Source organism: Octopus bimaculoides, chromosome 18 (assembly GCF_046866305.1).
Source record: "Octopus bimaculoides isolate indiv1 chromosome 18, ASM4686630v1, whole genome shotgun sequence".
Classification (NCBI taxonomy): Eukaryota; Metazoa; Mollusca; class Cephalopoda; order Octopoda; family Octopodidae; genus Octopus; species Octopus bimaculoides.
In genome coordinates this window covers 49,676,754-49,696,756 of record NC_142945.1, presented here as the reverse complement: position 1 = coordinate 49,696,756, position 20,003 = coordinate 49,676,754, and the positions used below count along the sequence as shown (strand labels likewise).

Genomic DNA, 20,003 nt, shown 5'->3' with positions numbered 1-20,003 from the left:
TCTTGAAACTTGCCGAAGACTGGCGCAATACATTGGGAAAATCTACACGCACCATATAAGGCGAGGAACCTACTTATCTTTGTTTACTTTGCCTATAGTACATTCTCCAAAAACTCTCTATAGTACATTCTTTATGACGCAAATCTAGCGTAAATATAGGTACCTATTATTTCATTGTCAAGTTTTGATACAATCAATAATTGAATCTCAAAAAATAGAATCACGTATCAATGACTTGAAATGATCGTGAAACCTTAGAACTACATTTCTAGTAAACCGAGTGGTTACAGTTTTCGAAAAAGAGGCAGCTATTTAGTTAGATCACTTTAGAGAAAGAAAATTAATGTAGAAATTGTCATAATGCGTAAAACTTAAACAAGTCTACATCTTAGAAAATAATTCTAAAGAAACTAAAGAAATAATTTCCATATTATTATATTGCCGCTTTGTAATAAACAGAGATAATTTTATTGCTTTTACTTTCATATGTAGTATTGCTAATTTCAACGTCTGGTGCTTTGATGAATTTCTTAATGTAAACTTGTTTGAACAAGTATTCAGTGGTAAATGTTTGCCTTTTCTAAAAGCTTATATACATTACGTATACAAGATATATTATTGTGCTTTATTCTGACATTTTTAATAACTTGAACAACATGTTGAAGTGACATGTAATCATACGTATGACATTTCAGTACTTTTAATGCATAGAAGACGGCGAGCTGGCTGAAACGTTAGCACGTCGGAAAGAATGCTTAGCAGCATTTCGCCCGTCGTTACGTTCTGAGTTCAAATTCCATTGAGGTTAACATTGCTTTCGACACTTTGGTGTCGATAAAGTAAGTACCAGATGTTCACTGTGGTTGCTCTAATTGACTCACCCCCACTCGTGAAATTTCTGGCCTTGTGCCGAAACTTGAAACCGATATTTTTAGTGTATATTAAGGTGTGAGCTGGCAGGATAGTTAGCGTCATCTAAATGCCGCTAACTTTTCGCTCTGAGTTCAAATTCCGACGAGGTTGACTTTATCATTCTTCCCTTTGGATTCGATAAAATAAGCACCAGTTGAATACTTGGCTCGATGTTACCGACTGATCCCTCCCCTAAAATTGCTGGGTCTGCGCCAAAAATTGAAAGCAATATTTTTTAATTTATATAATGCAGCGTGCATTATATCGTCCTCTATGTCGATGTGTTTAGTGTTTCTCTCTACATTTACCTTCATGATTCTTACTGATAATCTCAGGATAGGAGGTGATTTCGTTTCTGATTTTCTCTCTATGTATCTCACTATCGGAGTGATAGGTAGTTAACTTGCTCCTTCTGACTGATGACATGTTCTATATATAATTAAGGTACATGATGTTTGGAAAAACTTTTGGTAAATGCATTAATCGTGATGTGAGATCATTCACCTGGTATTGTTAAAGACAAAAGTAGTTCCAAACTATTCCTACTTCTAAAAGTTGCTACAGGTAATCGCTGGTCATATTATTTTCCTTCCGGATAACTCTTGAATTGTTTGTAAAGTAAATAATCTCCGACAGATGCATTTCTATAATTGCAAACGTAAAATTCGATAGTATTAGATATCCCACCTCTGATGTGGAGATATATAAGTATATATATCCCATATGATATACAGCATACATAGATACGAATACATAGATATTTACGTCATTCACTTTCATAATCACACAAGAAAAGGTATCATATTGCAAACATCTATGAATCTCGCCCCAAAGAAATTAAATTATCATCTACAAAGTAATCATGACACTTTCTTACTGGCAACAGCTATGAAAAATGCAAATAATACAATAGATTAAATTACGTTTGACAACAAATACAAGCGGTTTAACCTGGTCAAATCAACCAAATGTTTACCTTAATCTCATGGGGTTTTGCAGTGATATACTGTACAGGTTTAATTTTCTGAGTTGCATAGATAAAGAGGAAAATGTAATGAAAGTTAGACATATGTGCATAGATATAACTCACGCATGTATCATGCATATATATGTATTTGTGAGTGTGCACATGTGTGTGTGTGAGTCTATGTATATAAACATACACATACATATGTATTTATCCATATACACGAAACTAGGTAATGGTATACATATGTACGTACGTAAACACACACATATATGCACGTACGTAAACATATATATGTACGTAAACACACACACACACACACACACACACACACACACACACACTTATATATATTTTAAAGACAACATCATCGATAGAGTAATAGATTGATAAATAAACATCTGTAGAGATTTACTGCAAGTAGATAAGTAACAAGATAAATACATATTGGAATGAAAAGTTGTATCATATCATCAAGTTAGATTGTTTTTTTTTATAAAAGATTAGAAAATATTTATCAGATAACATTTACAAATAATGAGATAATAAACTGTGGAATATATATATAAATGTATATATAAACACGGATGTAACTGAGAGGGAGAGAGAGAAAGAGAGAGGCTGGGGATGTTTGATTGTAAACATACAGACTAAATTCGAAGTGAACAAAATTATTGTTTATAGAATGAAATATATTGCAACTGAATTTGTTTTCGCTGAAAATATATAATATATATATATATATATATATATATATATATATATATATATATATATATATATATATATATATATATATATATATATATATATATATATATATATATATATATATATATATATATATATATATATATATATATATATATATATATATATATATATATATATATATATATATATATATATATATATATATATATATATATATATATATATATATATATATATATATATATATATATATATATATACATATATATATATATATATATATATATATATATATATATATATATACTTATATGCGCAGGAGTAGTTGTGTGGTAAATAACTAGCTTATCAACCACATCGTTCCGGGTTCTGTCCCACTGAAAGTTTGGGGAAGGCAAGTGTCAGGGGCAGTAGCAAAATATTTCTGTGTAGTACAACACATATGTAAATTCGTAGGTTTTTACTAAGGATGTGGGCAGTACTGAGACGTGATTCTCCTGGGATATCATCTAGATGTTCCTGACATCCCTTTCTTATCATACCTAGGACACCCACAGTTCTCGGTTTAGGATGCCACATCTTTTGTATGTCAATTAGCCTGGAATGTTCTGTCGGGGTTGACTGAAAAATCCCAGAGGATAGTGACATTTTTACCATCAGCGACTGGCTCACGATGATGTTCATACCCGTCGGCGGGAGTTGTTATTATTATTATTATTATTATTATTATTATTATTATTATTATTATTGCTATTACTGTTGTTGGTGGTGCTGTTATTTTCATTAAATATATATATATATGTGTGTATATGTGTATATATGTATGTATTTATGTATGTATGTATGTATGTATGTATGTATGTATGTATGTATGTATGTATGTATGTGTGTATGTATGTATGTATATAGTTTAAAGTTATGAAAAATTAGAAATTTTGAATATTTCGGTTTAATGGCTGAACTCAAAGAAGATAAACCTTTGAATATTTCGGTTTAATGGCTGAACTCAAAGAAGATAAACCAGTTGTTAACATGGCATAGATATTCTGTTTAACCCCAAACCCTATACGTGGAAGACAACAGACGCTGCCTTTGAATTTTCCTATCACAAACGCTTTTCAGACTAGTATTTGAACGCCATTATTTACCGCAATTTATCCTCTAGTCGAAACGAATCATTCAGACACACGCACAGATACGGAGACACACGCTCACTCAAATTTGTATGCATGTATGCATATATATGAAGTAATTTACCCCTATGAAAATACGATCGATAAATCAGACATACTTTATGATTACGTAACGTTTGTTTATGTTTTGCTCTTCGTTTCATCCCTTTCGTATTTAGGCATAGGATTGGGTTAAAAAATTCAAGTAATAGAATTCAGTTAAAACAATTTTAGATGCGCAATAGAAACATTACGTGATTACATATTTCATGAGACTTAGAATCGTGCAATTATTTTAAAAGCTTTTCTTAAACAATGTATGTATGTGATCAGAATAAATTTATTTTGCGTCGACGTAGAACGACTGAGAAGCAATTATTTAGATTCACATATTCTAGCACAGCCAGACGTTATAACAGGCCATCAGTAAGTAACAGAGACAATGTCTATACACACACATACACATGCGCACAAACGCATATATATATATATATATATATATATATATATATATATATATATATATACAAATAGGAGGAGACCCCCGCGGTCATGAATGACCATGGGATTGCACCTAGAAGGTTACCTTCCGAGGCACATGTCTGGGCAAGGTTTTTATGGAGGACCAGCAGTCGCCCATGCATTGCAAAAGCGTGATGTTACCACCGATAGATCTTCATTATTATTAATATCGCGTATTTCTATGATTAGTTTTAAATGAATGCAGCAAAGTCAGTACCTGCAATATGATTTTATATGCCACTGCTAAAGAAACCTTTACATGCGCAGAAATCAACTTTCGCTCATGTACAATATCAAATTTATTCTAAAAACCTTTACTTCTGCTACGCGAAAGCTGGAAAGTATTCAACAGTTTTTTTGTTTTTTTTCTGTGAAAACCGCAAAGAATACAGAGATATACTGATATCAATGTGTCTCAGTAGAAGGGAAAGGTGAGAACACGAATAACATAAGAGAGCATCAGTACTAAACCTTAAACCTTATCTCAAACATGGCTACTCTCTAAGCAAAACACCTAATTAATTACATCCAATAATATTTAAGTAAAATCTGAAGTACACACCAGAATAATCTTGCTAATCTTCCCCAGCCAAAAAGTTGAAATATCATACATTATATTTGGGGATTTGTGTTAAACATTTTATAACAAGAAATATGCAATGAAGTTTAGAATGCTTCTATAACAATGTACAACATAGAAAATGTTTACTGTATAATTACATGTGTATTACCCTTCAAAACTTGATGATATTAATTTAATTATATTAAAGTTAATTTTATGCTTCTCTAAAACATAAATTCATACGACAATTAAATTCACTGGGACCAGTAAATAATCGGGGTCTGAATATACAACGCAATTATTTTAAAATTTCCTAGTTAAAGATTTGGTATTGAAACATATGAACTACTGCAAAAGACATTTATCATATTTAGACAAGAGCATATTTATTAGGATACGTAGTTGTTTCAATGGAGATCAGTACTTTAACCATAAATCATCTTATATTATTAACTAAAAGGTTGCCGTTTCAGAATGAAATATCACGTGAAGTTTTCATTGATATTCTCTCAGATTGTCGCCTGTAAAAATAATGAAGGTAATTTAGAGCAGCAAAATGTCACACATTAGTTTTCGAAATGTTTTGCTTCGATTGTATGCAATATTTGTGTGAATATTTGTGCTTTCAACTTAGGTTGACAATGTCGTGATACAGTTTCGTTGTCGAAGATACAAAGAAATAAAATGATTTACAGAAAACATGTAGTTGTAGAACACGTCAACGTATTCACTACACGTCGACGCATTCCTCAACATACACCTGTATTTGCCATCCACAACTATTCTGAACACCAGACGTTCAGATGCATTAACGCTTTTACTGCGGAAATCACATCAGATCTGTTCACTGGAAATTTTATCAATCTTAACTGCAGAAAGTAATTTTATACAGCAATCTACATTTTCCTGACAAATGTCATTTGTAACTATGTTTAGTTGAGATATGTCAAGTTTATTTTGGCAACGTAACTCGCAGAAATACTAATTCTGCTTTCTTCTAGATATATAATATCATTACAGGAATAACAATGGAATTTAATTTTGCACTTAAAGGGATAAAATTGGTGAAATCACTTTACAGTCACCGATTGTTACTTCCTGTTTTATACGTAACTATAGGAGTGGCTGTTTGTCAAGAAGCTTGCTTCTTGACCACATGGTTCCGGGTACAATCCCCCTCCGTGGCATCTTGGGTACTGCCTTCTACTATGGTCTCAGGCCGACCAAAGCCTTCTGATTGGATTTGATAGACGGAAACTGAATATACGTATATATACGTATATATATTCATGTATGTGTGTGTGTCCTTGTGTCTGTGTCTCTTTCCGCCCCTCCTACCATCACAAGACAACCGATGGTGAAGTATTTATGTCCAGTAACTTAGCGGTTCGGTCTAAGAGACCGCTAAAATAAATACTGGAATAAGTACTAGAATAACAAAGAATAAGTCCTGGGTCAATTTCTGCGATTAGAAACCCGTTGTGGCAGTGTCCCAGCATGGCCACAGTCAGAGTGACACACAGTTACTGATCTAATAAAGTAGAAACATTATTATTCCTAAATCTCTCAAAGGGAGATATTCAATAACAGTTCTTTAAAGTAAAGGTTGTTTGCCAACATAACGTGACTGTGCTGGAAGGGATGATGTTACGTTGGCAAATAGCATTATATATATATATATATATATATATATATATATATATATATATATATATATATATATATATATATGGGGGAGAGAGAAGGGGAGAGAAAGGGAGAGAGATGTAGTGAGTTTCCATATTAATTACACTTAAACGGTTTAGTCGTCCTGGGATTATAGTATAAATCTACAGCCAAGATGCCGTGCAGTGGTATTTTGGCTATAGATTGAACCGGAAACATCTGCCTGAGAAGCAAATTTTTAAAACACACTGTCGGCCTTGCACCTCTAAAGGTTTCACGGATAACGCATCGGTTTCCCATTTAAATACGTACTTGACGTTGCTAAACTTCAATAAACGAAGAAATGATGTTACCATCAACTATCAATTTATAGGAGTCTTTTCGAGATATGATCAGTAATATGTGGAATGGAAGACGTATAAAATTAGTTGTTTAACAAAAAAAAACTATTAATTGTATATAACATATATTTATTTAAACATTAATATTTATATATTTGCAATACCATCAGCACAATTATTGTCGCAAATATTGATTGGATACTGATCTGTAAAGAGAAAATAAATATATTTATTCAAACATCGATATTTATAGGTTTTTAATGTACAATAAACAATCTATTTTTACTCCATATACTTTCGTATTGATTATTATTTTTCAATTGACATTGCATCTAACTATATTGATGTAAGTGCACTAAGTTGACATCGCATTTGCTATTTCAGTGGCATCTTACATATTACGATGCTCCCATAATATTAACGCAGGAATGACTAATGATTTTCCCAGTATGATTGAAGTATTTTATTAATATCCATTGTCAAATTAGTCAGTCTACTTATACGTAAGCAATTTTAATGTAGCTTTCCCGTTTATAAATTTGTATTAAATTTGTATGAATTTTTATTGCTATGTAAGTAATAAACCGATATTAATCCCATAATTGCAGAAGACACTCATATCAATGTGTTACTACAATAATAGAGAACATATAGTGTAGTGAATACAGGATGTGTTGTATCGTCAACATACTTATTATTCATCATTGAAATTCATGTGAACCAACTTATTATTAACATTTTAGCACAAATATATCCTATTAATGGTACGAATTATTGTAACGATGCAAACATATTGTTGCTCCAATATGGCGTATTTAATTAAATAGTATATCCATTTTTGGATAGTAAATATCGATGCACACTTGATCCTTCTATGAATAATGGAATGTAGATATCCGGCCTTCGACGTTTTCTATCCAAAGAATTCTCCAACCCAATATTTACGTGCTATTATATGTAGCTTTATGTGCCCTACAGTTCCTAAAAAGAATTATTTCACGTTCCCGCGTAAAATTATAAACTACGATGAATAACGGACTATAACACTGCTGCTATATTAGAAACCTATAGATGATGGTTGTTTGTAGTGTTGGATGTTAATTTATTATTGAATGGTAATTTTACTTCCATTATTCGGCCAAATGCTGCAGTAGTATCATACTAAAATATGAGATATCATTCACATTGAATCACTAATGCAGTTGTAAATATTGTGAAGGAGTTACGTACCCTATATTCACTTCTAAAGTTTTTAGGTCGATGGCCATACTGAAAACAAAAACATAAACCTTGATATTTATTTTGAATTTTAAGTCCGAAAGAAAATTTAATGCATCATAAAACCGAAAATATTAGCACAAATAAATAGAACAATAAAATCCAATCCCAGTACGTTTTGTTCAACATAACAAGGCTAAGGAATAGACTGTAAAAGCAGAAATAAAGCTTGTTTTGTGTCTCTTATTTTGTGGCTGTGATTCACCTTTAATGGCACCTAGAACTGAAGAGAACTTAGAGTTTGAAACGCATCCATTGGTCCAATAACAAGTGCTGCTGACCGTTTATCATATTTTAACAGTTTGTCGTAAGCGATTATTAATTTTTCCTCATACATTTTAGCAAAAATATTTTAGGGTTTAAATATCAATCGAATCTATTTCAACTATTGTTAAATTTATTTATATCGTATGGAATTCTGTTGCGTGACCAATTTTTTTTATTGTAAGTGAAGTAATAAGGATATCTTACCACACACTTTTCCTCGTACATTTTATTGAAGAATGCAGAACAAGTAGTTATTGCCTGAACACACGGGTCGTCTATTCTGAAACGTCTGAAATTTAAATTGAAGAGAAAGTATAATCACAATAAAATTCAAAACATTTCGTCAATATTTTTACTTATTTTCTGGGGTCAAATTCTCTCTACACCAATTTTGATTTACTCGATTTATGGGCTTATAAATTAAGTACAACTAAGCGGCGTATTCAATTTATTGCATATCTCAGCCAAAATGCATGGCATGGGCCTTAGATGTCGGCCATATTTTTTACAAATTAAGAAAAGAATACGTTGTGCACAGCAGATCATAACATTCAAAATTACTTTATTGCTTGATACACTTACGGGTTTTCACTACTTATTATATTGTTAACTGCAAGTCACATGCAGAGTGATAGGTCTATAATTGACAATACATCTACATATACGTACCTTTGTAATTTATTGGGCGTGTAATACTAATAATCTCTTGTTAGAACTACTTATATGCATTAGAATAACATTTGAAGCAACTACAGAGCGTAATGTTTATTAGTAAATGACAAGGAAACAGGATTTACTAATGAAATTAATTGGTTTAAAGCTACCTCTGCGATAATGAGCAGTGTATTGAGAACTGAGTGCCTGTGCGACATATTTTAGCTTCTTGAAGGTCATCAAAATGAAGTAATAAGAAGGTATTTAAGTATTGATAATAAGTAGTGCAACGTTAACAGACATTTGCACAAATTCAGTGTACAAAAATGCACCAAGAAAGGCACAAAATCTATATCATCCTCAGAGCATAGCAAACGCGACATCTGGAAGTTGTGTATACGTGCCTTAATTTGTATCAATAGTTGTACTTAAAGACCTAAATTATCTGAGATATCGACGGTGTTGTGAATCTACGTGTTAACTGGCGATTATTCTATATACAATTATAGGTGTGCCACTTTGTGATGAAAAAGACGAAACTAAGATGATGACATGTCGTCGATGACATTCTATGTTATAAAAGTAGAAGTGCGTGTAAATGAATGCTTTTCGGAACAGCGGTGCTTTAATCCCCATCATTGTATCTGCTTCTTGCTGTCATGTACATTAGAAACCGTGTCAAACACGATCAAACATGAATGGATCTAGTCTTTAATATAAAGGATATTTGAGAATGCTTTTTTTTATTTATTGATGAAGATAAAGTAAGCTTGTAGCGTTATAAATATTATCAGCCTTCCGAACTGTATAATAATAGACATATATTATGTGCCAGATGTTCTACTGTTCTCAACAAATAATATTTATTTGCTGCATAAGAGGGAGACAAGACAGTCATATAATAATTTATATGACATGCTAATGATTTCTAAGTAGATATAATAGATGTTTCAAAGCCTTTTATAAAACAAATTGCCTTACGTTCTTTAGATATAGTTGTTTCGGCCCGGAGTGTCACCCGGCCATAATAATAAGTGTTTCCCACTCCCAATTTGTTGAACGGATAAATATTCTAGTGATTCCATACTTACATACACGAATTGATACATGCTCCGGTACAATTACTTCGAAAACAAGAGTTTCTATACCCAGATTATAAATTCACATTTATACCAGAAATGATTGGTGCACTTGTTTCTGCTACTAAAATTCCGAAATGTCAATTTGGAATAGCTACATTTTCCAGAAAAGGAAATCAACGGGCTACTTATCTATATAGTTGTATAAACATGTGTGTGTGCGCGCGCGCGCACGTATTTCTGTGTTTGTATGTGTGAATAAAAGAGCATTTTATTTTGTAATATAATGATTAAATAGCTACTCACCGACAACGAAAAATAAGATAAAGATACAAGATTTCATCATACTTATTTGTGTTAAATGGAAGGTTACATGGAGAACTATATATAGTGGCCTTTTCTAAATTCTTTATAAATGCTGCTAACAGATGTTATTTTGACTCACTAAAATAGATATAAATATGATGTATGTGATGTTATTACACATAAGTCTTTTCGTTGTCCAAAAGCCGAAGAATATATTAGACCTTTATACAGATGTTTTAGATGTCAAGCATTTTCAGGTTTTTGGAACACTAATTCGGTGAGAATTATAATATATTCATTGACTTTTATATCCATCGTGCAACCATTGTTTTCATTTCATATATAGATAATATACATATGTGCATATATATGTGTGTGCTCCTGAGTGTACGTGTCTCTGTGTCTGAGTGTATGTCTGCGTGTGTCTGTGTAATATATATTTATATATATATGCGCTCGAAAGCATGTCCTCGAAAGCATGTGCTGAAAAGTTACTAATTTTACGTAATACACAACACAGATGGATCATTTCATTATTGTCTTATTCATCATACCTTATCAGATTCATACAATTATTGCAGTGATCCTTCGGGGTTTTTTTTTCTTCTAAGCCTTCTGAAGGAACTCGGAATGTTGGGCTCCCCCCCCCCTCCAGGCTTTTCGTGACATCCGTAATGTCAGGAACTTCACAGCACATTCTGTATATGTAAGCGTGTATGTGTGTAATCGTTTGCTTTGACAATGTGGTCAGAGTTTCAAAGTTTGTTCCAGTTTTTGAAAATTCAGTCACTAGATGTGTCGCTTATTTTTTTTAGTGGAATATTAAGAAAGTCCACAAAGGAATGTAAGCGCTATGTTTAAGCTTGTTAGTTCTTGTGTTTTATTTGTTTTTATTTGGGAGGTGTGGTTATTACTCAAGCATGTCTTCTTGTTGTTAGTATAGAATTGTGCTTATACAGTTCTCTGATGTTCACAAAATATTGTGGGTGGGTATAAATCTCTTTAGTTTGTGTTCTTTGGTTTATACGCAAATTGGATTGTATGTGGACATTTTAACTCTTGTACTCTATGGAGTCAGAATTTGTGGGCTATGATTTATAAATACTTCTTCAATTCTGAGAATTTTCTAATACATTATTTTAGGCCTCTGGCTAAATAATAAACAAACACAACCTAAAATTGTCATTCTCCCTATCAAAAACTTTGAAAACTACATGTTAGAACTTAATTTGACTTAATTTAGCATAGATTAAAACACACTTTTCCGATCTACATTGGTGTTAAATAGCGGTCACCCTAGACATTTATAGCTATATAGGATTTCAACATATACTCCATCACTACAATTGGTATCTTAAACTAGCTACAAATATATTAACTCTGTTCGCTTTGAACGATGCTTTCTGGAAGGGCCTAAATGAAGTTGCACAGAAGGTTATTCTGGGTTGAATAGGCAAATGCACACACAATGTGCAGTAGAAACACGTGTTGGTCACAGTAAGCAAATAATTATGCTGTATGACCATAGGTAAAATTAGAAGAAAATTTTGATATACCTGTCTCTGTATTCTAATGTATTGTTGTATATATATATATATATATATATATATATATATATATATATATATATATATATATATATATATATATATATATATATATATATATATATATATATATATATATATATATATATATATACATATCTGTATATATATATATATATATATATATATATATATATATATATATATATATATATACATACATATCTGTATATATATATATATATATATATATATATATATATATATATATATCTGTATATATATATATATATATATATATATATATATATATATATATATATATATATATATATATATATATATATATATATATATATATATATATTAAAGATAATAAGAGTGAAAAAACTACAGAAGGCTTGTGTTACATGGTTAAAGTATATATTTAAATTATTTCAGAAAAATGTTATAAAATTTTTGGGTATATAAACATTGTATTTGGAGAAATAACCGGTTTCGTGTTGTCTTTTCAAATTTCTCTACTTCATATATATATATATATATATATATATATATATATATATATATATATATATATATATATATATATATATTTACTATATATATTAGTGGGATTACAAAGGTGTGGTGTATTTTAAGCTGCTTCCAAGCAACCAAACGATCGATTCAGATGTTTACTTTCAATAACTAATGAAACCGGAGGAAGCAATCAAAGAAAAACGGTCGGAATTGGCAAATCGTAAAGGAATCGTGTTCCACCGTGACAACGCTAGACCACAGACGTTTATGCTAACTCGTGAAAACGTTTTGGAGCTTGTTTGGGAAGTGATGTCACATCCACCGAAAAGCTCTGACCCTGCACCATCAGATTACCACTTATTTCGGCACTTGCAAGATTCTTTGAATGCTGAAACTTTCAATAATGATGATGACCTGCAACCGCACTTGCTTCAGCTGATAAGCACAAAAGGTTCTGTGAGCGCGGAATGTTGAAGTTTCCAGAAAGATGGTCAAAGGTCATCGAACAAAAGAGAAAATATATAATTGATTGAAGTTTATTCTTTGTCAGAGAAAATTTACTTATATTTCACTCTAAATAAAACCGAAATCACTTTCTTGCCAACCCAATAGATGTAAAATTGACATCAATACTCGAACTGGACTTTGTAATGAACTAAACTTCTGATTCAATTGCTTATGACAAAATAACACATACGCCTAAATACAGCAACATGATCTTTATTTATATATGCATTGGTAACATGATGGTGATTGCAGTAAACAATACTGTTTTAAACTTAATCTGCAAATAGAAGACAAACACGTTTATTCAAATAATGATACTGATTGAAAACTGTAAATTCGATTAGGTACAATTTCAATATTTTACAACATTGTAGAATCAATACATACTGGTTTTCTTAGTCCAATGTAGGGTAACACTAATATCACATTTGTAATTGATATAATATAGTACGGTTCAATAAAATTATCATTCGCAATCATAATGATAAAATTGCAGAGATATGAGATTGAAGCCCGTGAGTTATTCCAACGTCTTCCAAACGTGAATGACTGTTACAGGATATTGTATGTTGTATGTATGCGTGTATGTGCGTGCCTATGTCTCACTAAATAAACATATGAAGATATGTGTGTGTGTGTAAAATGTAATGTGTCTGGATTGGTGCAACAACGCTGAGTGAACTATAATAACTGTTAGAAACAAGTTAATTATTTACAGTCCAATATTTCGGAATATTAAGATTCTTTCTTCAGATATTGCTAGGAAGTAGCGGTGTCTCTGTTATAGAGGTTACTGAAATCAGTAGGAATTTTTATATTCCGAAATATTATGTCAGACTATGAATAACTAAATTATTAATAACAGTTATTATAGTCCATTCTGCATTGTTGTACAATTCCAGAAAGGTTACATTTCATAAACAATACGCAATGTTTCCAGTGAACTACAATACTCTATTATATATATATATATATATATATGTGTGTGTGTGTGTGTGTGTGTGTGTGTATGTGTGTGTGTGTGTGTGTGTGTATGTGTGTGTGTGTGTGCGTGTGTGTGTGTGTGTGTATATATACATGCATATATATATATATATATATATATATATATATATATATGTGTGTGTGTGTGTGTGTGTGTGTGTGTGTGTGTGTGTGTGTGTGTGTGTGTGTGTGTATACATACTACATACATATTTACATACATACATACATACACTCCGTGTCTCTAAATTTTTCCGCGCTGTAATGACCCGAAACGTATCGTAATATCTCCAAAACAGCATATTAGTATGTAGATATCTTGACTGGTAATGCAAGTAGAGTCTCTTTTTAATAAGAAAACTACGTTTACTTTGAGCTGACACAGGGATATTGCATATTATTTGTTTTGAGATATCTTTAGTGCTACTATCAGTCCATTCCTTATTATTGTAGTCTTACTGGAACGAAATTTTCACCGGCCTTACCAATACATCTCATTAATATGAAAATGATATGGCTTTGGTTATTACAGTAATATTCATACTGGTGTGAAGTAGGTGTGACATAGTGTTATTACAGTTGTAATATAAATATCAATATTAGGTTCATAGTGTGGCGTTATAAGAGTTTTACGTACCTCAGGTCTGCTAGAGTCGTTCTCCTTGCTAGAGTACTGTAAAAAAGAACTTATGTATTGTGAAATTGAAAATTCAATACAAATAATACGTCTATTATCTCTTATTCAATATTCCCAAACTAAGAATGTTATCATTAGACGAAATTGTGTTGCATCATATCCATCTCGGAAGAATAAACACCTGTAATACACTATGTCAGAGATGAAGAAAAAAGAAGTCCATTGTAAAGTATGATGCAGTTTTGTTTCGTTCGCGTATATCATTTCAGTCACATATTTCAGGAAATATTACACTATAATCGGAATGTATATCGGATCATAAGAAGCGGTATTTCAAGCCTGAATATGCGCTGAACATCCCCAACGTGGCAGACGTCATGTGACTGCCAGAAAACATGTATGCATGAAAGAATAACTAAGATATATAATACAACTTGTGGAAATCTTTACGTTATATATAATATAATTTTATAGCAGATATCTCTACCACTAAAACTGGCGAAGCTAACAAGAAAATTGACTAAACAATAGTAGTAGCAACTGAGCCCAGAGTAATAAAAATATCTTACCTCACAGGTTTCGAAATACACGAAATCATAGTATTTTTGACAGGGGAGTATTGTATGAAAACAATAATCAAAATCTTTGTAACGTCTGCGAAAAAATCATAAATTATTGGCAAACAGAAAATGTTGAATTATCCTGACATTTTAGGAAGGTATTTCGTTCTGAGACGTAAGCGATTCCAAGCGAAATTTATGTTTTATATTCCTGGAGTACGAAAAATATATGTAGTAAACAATGGAGGCATATTTAATTGATTACTGTTCAACCAAAGTGAACGAACATAAATATTCCTCAAAAATAGAACAAATATTCAGTATTTTCCACCAAAATCGGAGTTATTAGCTTCATATATATATTCTACTGAAACAAGCACATTGCTTTAAGTTCAGCTATCCAGCTTCTAGAATGGGTAAGTAAAAGAAAAATAAATACTGCTACTTTTTTTTACTTTTATTCAGAAGGGAATATAGGTGACAAAAACGGTGCAAAATTGATGTCTCATCTTCCTTAATGACATCTGGGGTGAGTTGTCTTGATTCTCTATGACATTCAGTCGCTTCAACCACCGTCAATTTCAGGGAGTAACCACTACCGCGCTAAATCGCGGCCTATCGACATGTATGTGGCGTTTGCGTATTGAATATGTATGGTCGATAAATATATATATACAAATATGTGTATATGTGTGCACGTGTGTGTCTGTGTGCCTGTCTGTGTTTGTACATGTATATAGACACACACACATATTTTTCTTAGAAATATTTTCAAGCTCCATGATAATTCAACGAAATGAAACATACGTTTTTACAAAAGTACTTGTTTCGATGTATTCTGTTTTGTTTTGTTCTTTTTTTTATTGTATCTGATATTTGTTATGGATCTTCTAAAAGAACGAAGGTGTACGCTTTAATTTGCCACCTCTATATACGAAGACCGAGGAATCTTTCGAAACAGAGTTTATTTTAACGAGATACCTATTGAAGAGGCACATATACACCGAATGACACACCTAAATCAGATTTTCAGAACTACACCCACAAGGTATCGATGCTAGACGGCTCAAAACAATTTTAGTGATCAACATAGAAAGATTTTCGCCTTTTCCATCTTCCGTCTCTCCCATTAATCAAATTAATATTAATAGAAGCAGTTAGAGGATATTTACCGGCAGAAAACGTTTTCGTTCGTAATTTCACTAAAATCTATCATGGCATATGGACAGTATTTGTTTTGCAAGAAATCACAATCTTGTGCCACTGCTGTACCTAAATATTGATAAAACGACAAAGACAAAGTAGGAAATTAAATCCTTGTTTTTAAATCATGTGGTTGAAAGAAAAATTCGTGAGTTTATTATGCTCAAAATACAATACGGAAACAGAAGAAAACAATGTTGAATAATGTATATTTATACATAATTTGCTTCTGGACTGATATACCTGTTCGTATAACTTTAGGCTCGAGAGATATCAGAATACTTCTACGAATATTGCTGTGTGATGGTTTTGTTTTCCGGTTTGTGAAGTGAAAGTTCTTAGTAGTTTTGAAAAAAAAAACAATCGTTTGAAAAGTACTTTAAAAAGGAAGTTAGATCTATTTTTTATTGACGAATCTATGGTGTCTGACTATATGGTTCGGAAGCAAGCTTCTTAGCTACTCACTCAACCCGGCGCAGACCCCAAAACGTACACTGTGATATGCTAGGGTGTCAATATTCAGTAATACAATACTTCAATCGATACTAACAACCAGAATAACTGAAACCAACCATATTACTATAACACCTAACATATTCGTTCTTACTGGGAATCAACAGGTAAATTCTAAAACATAGAATATGATATATTACGTTTAACAATGAAATTTCAGTATTGAATATTGAATACTTCTTATATGTATAAATATTTGCGATACAATTTGCTACTGGATAGGAAATAAACACAGAAATATTGAACAGTAATTAATCTTATATGTTATCTTAATTTACTTACTACCTCAAATACATAAGATTACACGACATGCACAGAATTGTGTTGTCACAAAATATTTTTCCATAGAATGCTTCAACAAAAGAAATCTCACTAAAACCGATTCTTAAAAATTCGTTTAGTAATAATCGTAACCTTTTTTTTTTCTTTTTTTTTTTTTTTTTTTTTTTTTTTTAATAATTGCATCTGTATTATCCTATTATATCTTCAAACGCCTTCAATCGCATTTCTGAAAATATTTTACCTATATTTAATCAAGTCATACCAAGAAACAAGCCGTTAACTCCTGTTTTTAATTTGCTAAGCAGGTTGTTCGACTTTGCAACATAGAATTAGCATCCGTGATAAAAACAAGTCTCCAAGAATCTGCTTCGCAATATTCATATTTGCAACGTTAAAAAAGAAACATGTTTAATATTACACAAATCTCGTTCACGTCCAATGACAGAGAACCGACGAGAGTACAATTACGGCAGCAAGTAGTGAGAATGCCATCGTCTTGTTCCTATACGTAAAACTGGCATTGAGCCCGTTACAACAGCAAGTGTGTCATCTCATCCGATCAACGGAACAGCTTGGTCGAAATATTAACGTGCATGTGGCTAAGCACTCCATAGATACGTATTCATTAACGTAGTTTTCAGGGAGGTTCAGTGTGGCACAGGATGTCAAAAGGCTGGTTTTTGGAATTAGAGTTACAACTAACTCATTTTCGCTAGCTGAGTTAACGGGTGCAGCTAGAAATATGGTGTCTTTTTCAAAGACACAATTTCCCTCCGAGAATCGAACTAACGAATTTACGATCGGTAGCCCGGTAGCCCAATGCCCATAACCTCTAAGCTATGTACTTCCATATCCTATGTATATGACAGTAATAAATTGTTAGCTAGTTTGTGTACATTATATGATACAGAAAGACATGCTGTTTACCGCACGTCGCATATATCTTTTCGTGTGTGTGTGTGTGTGTGTTTTAATCTTTTTCTACTTGTTACTAAAATTCAATACTTGAGCTTAAAACCTGGACAGAACTGCGGAAATTTCCTGGCATGTAAAGAGATATTATGTACGTAACCAGCAATATAATACCTACGTTTGCATAGCCTCTTCACAGATGTGGATAATATATTCGTAGCAGCTGTTTCAGGTATCACTGATTCTAGTGCAGCTTCTGATGAAGGGTCATTGTCTTGCCATGGGAGAATTGATATTTGTCACTTCCACCATCCTTTTCTATTCTTGTCGCATTACGCTAACGTCACTCATGACGTAGCTTTCATATGATTTCACAGAGACAAGATGAAATAATCAAATAGCAATGATTCTTCTAAGGAAAACCGACACAAATCGATTTGTATATTCAAGATAACACTTATATTAGGAGATCACTGAAACCCTACTGCAATTCGACAATGTGTTAAAATACGCCCTGCAGATTATGTTATAAACAAGATTACACAAAGTGCAAACAATCTATTGTTCGATAAGTAAACCAAAAGCTAGTGTCTAACTCTCAGCTGAATAGTCACTTTGTTATTTCATGAAATTGAATCGTCATCTTTTAACATCCATCTTCCAAACTGACATGAGTTGGACGGCTTGACAGGCAGGGTCTGATGGGGCCAAGGAGTGAATTCGGCTCCAGTGTATGCTTTGCATGATTTCTATGTCCGTATACTTCCTTCTGTCTTTGTTAATGAATAATGTGACGGATTTAATGCTATTGATTCTCGTGTTGGCTACCCTCCAAATTTGCATTGCATGAAACTTTTTGTTTCAGTAGAATGTGATTTGTGGTTATGTGTAAACATTTACGGAGAATAAAGCACACATATTTCACACACAATCATCCAACCAGACAGCTACAGCCCATCCACTACCACACGCAGCAAGTCAATCAAACTTACATACATACACAAATACATATGTGCTTGTGTATGGATATGTGTGTGCGCGCGTGTATCAAAGATAAGATTTTGTTAGTAATATAATGATTAAATTGCAACTTACCAACAAAGAAAAATAAGATAAAGATACAAGAATTCATCATACTTATTTATGTCAAACAGAAGGCTTCACAGAGAACTACATACAGTGATCTTTTCTAAATTCTTTATAAATGCTGTCAACAGATGTTATTTCTAAAATAGATATAAATATGATGTATGTGATGTCATTATACTTAAGTCTTTCATTGTCTGTTAGGCGAAGATTGTATTAAAGACTCGTGTGTCGATGTTTTAAATGACAAGTTTTATAGGAATTTGGAAAACAAATTGGTGCGAATTATACATTCACTGAATTTCTCAGTAATCGTGCGTTAACTATTTTCATTATATATATATATATATATATATATATATATATATATATATATATATATATATATATATATATCGCCTGTAAAACCATACACCCGAAAAGAAAGCACATTAATAATATATATATATATATATATATATATATATATATATATATATATATATATATATATATAGATAGATAGATAGATAGATAGATAGATAGATAGATAGATAGATAGATAGATAGATAGATACATGCATACCTATATACACATACATATGTATATAGAGTGAGTAGACTAACGCGGAACACGTGTGAGAATGTGTGTGTTTGTGTGTCTGCCCCGACACCATCGCTTGCCAAGCGATATTGGTGTGTTTACGTCCCCGTAACTTAGTAGTTCTGTAAGAGAGACCGATATAAGTACTAGGCTTACAAAGAATAAGTCCTGGGGTCGATTTGATCGACTAAATGCGGTGTTCCAGCATGGCCGCAATCAAATTACTGAA

General features: G+C 32.0%; 1 protein-coding gene and 1 long non-coding RNA gene across 2 annotated transcripts; both read right to left on the bottom strand.

Annotated features, from left to right (window-relative positions):
- Positions 1-6,967: 6,967 nt before the first annotated feature.
- On the bottom strand, positions 6,968-10,562 carry LOC128249875 (uncharacterized). The gene is made up of 4 exons (XR_008266005.2): positions 10,440-10,562; positions 8,605-8,689; positions 8,086-8,124; positions 6,968-7,061 (listed from the first exon to the last, which is right to left on the bottom strand). It is a non-coding gene; the product is annotated as an uncharacterized LOC128249875 (long non-coding RNA).
- Positions 10,563-13,212: 2,650 nt separating this feature from the next.
- Positions 13,213-19,369, bottom strand: LOC128249874 (uncharacterized). The gene is made up of 5 exons (XM_052974417.2): positions 19,201-19,369; positions 16,368-16,467; positions 15,205-15,289; positions 14,636-14,671; positions 13,213-13,292 (listed from the first exon to the last, which is right to left on the bottom strand). Exons 1-5 carry the CDS (start codon positions 19,238-19,240, stop codon positions 13,233-13,235), a joined length of 321 nt encoding a protein of 106 aa, XP_052830377.1. The 5' UTR covers positions 19,241-19,369; the 3' UTR covers positions 13,213-13,232.
- Positions 19,370-20,003: the final 634 nt, after the last annotated feature.

Bases quoted from the DNA above. Each gene is read 5' to 3' on its own strand.
- LOC128249874 (XM_052974417.2), bottom strand. From the start codon at position 19,240: ATGATGAATTCTTGTATCTTTATCTTATTTTTCTTTGTTG. The intron at 16,468-19,200 runs GTAAGTTGCAAT...ATCAATATTTAG, and splicing joins TATCTTATTTTTCTTTGTTG to GTACAGCAGTGGCACAAGAT. The intron at 15,290-16,367 runs GTAAATATCCTC...ATTTTTTCGCAG, and splicing joins AACGAAAACGTTTTCTGCCG to ACGTTACAAAGATTTTGATT.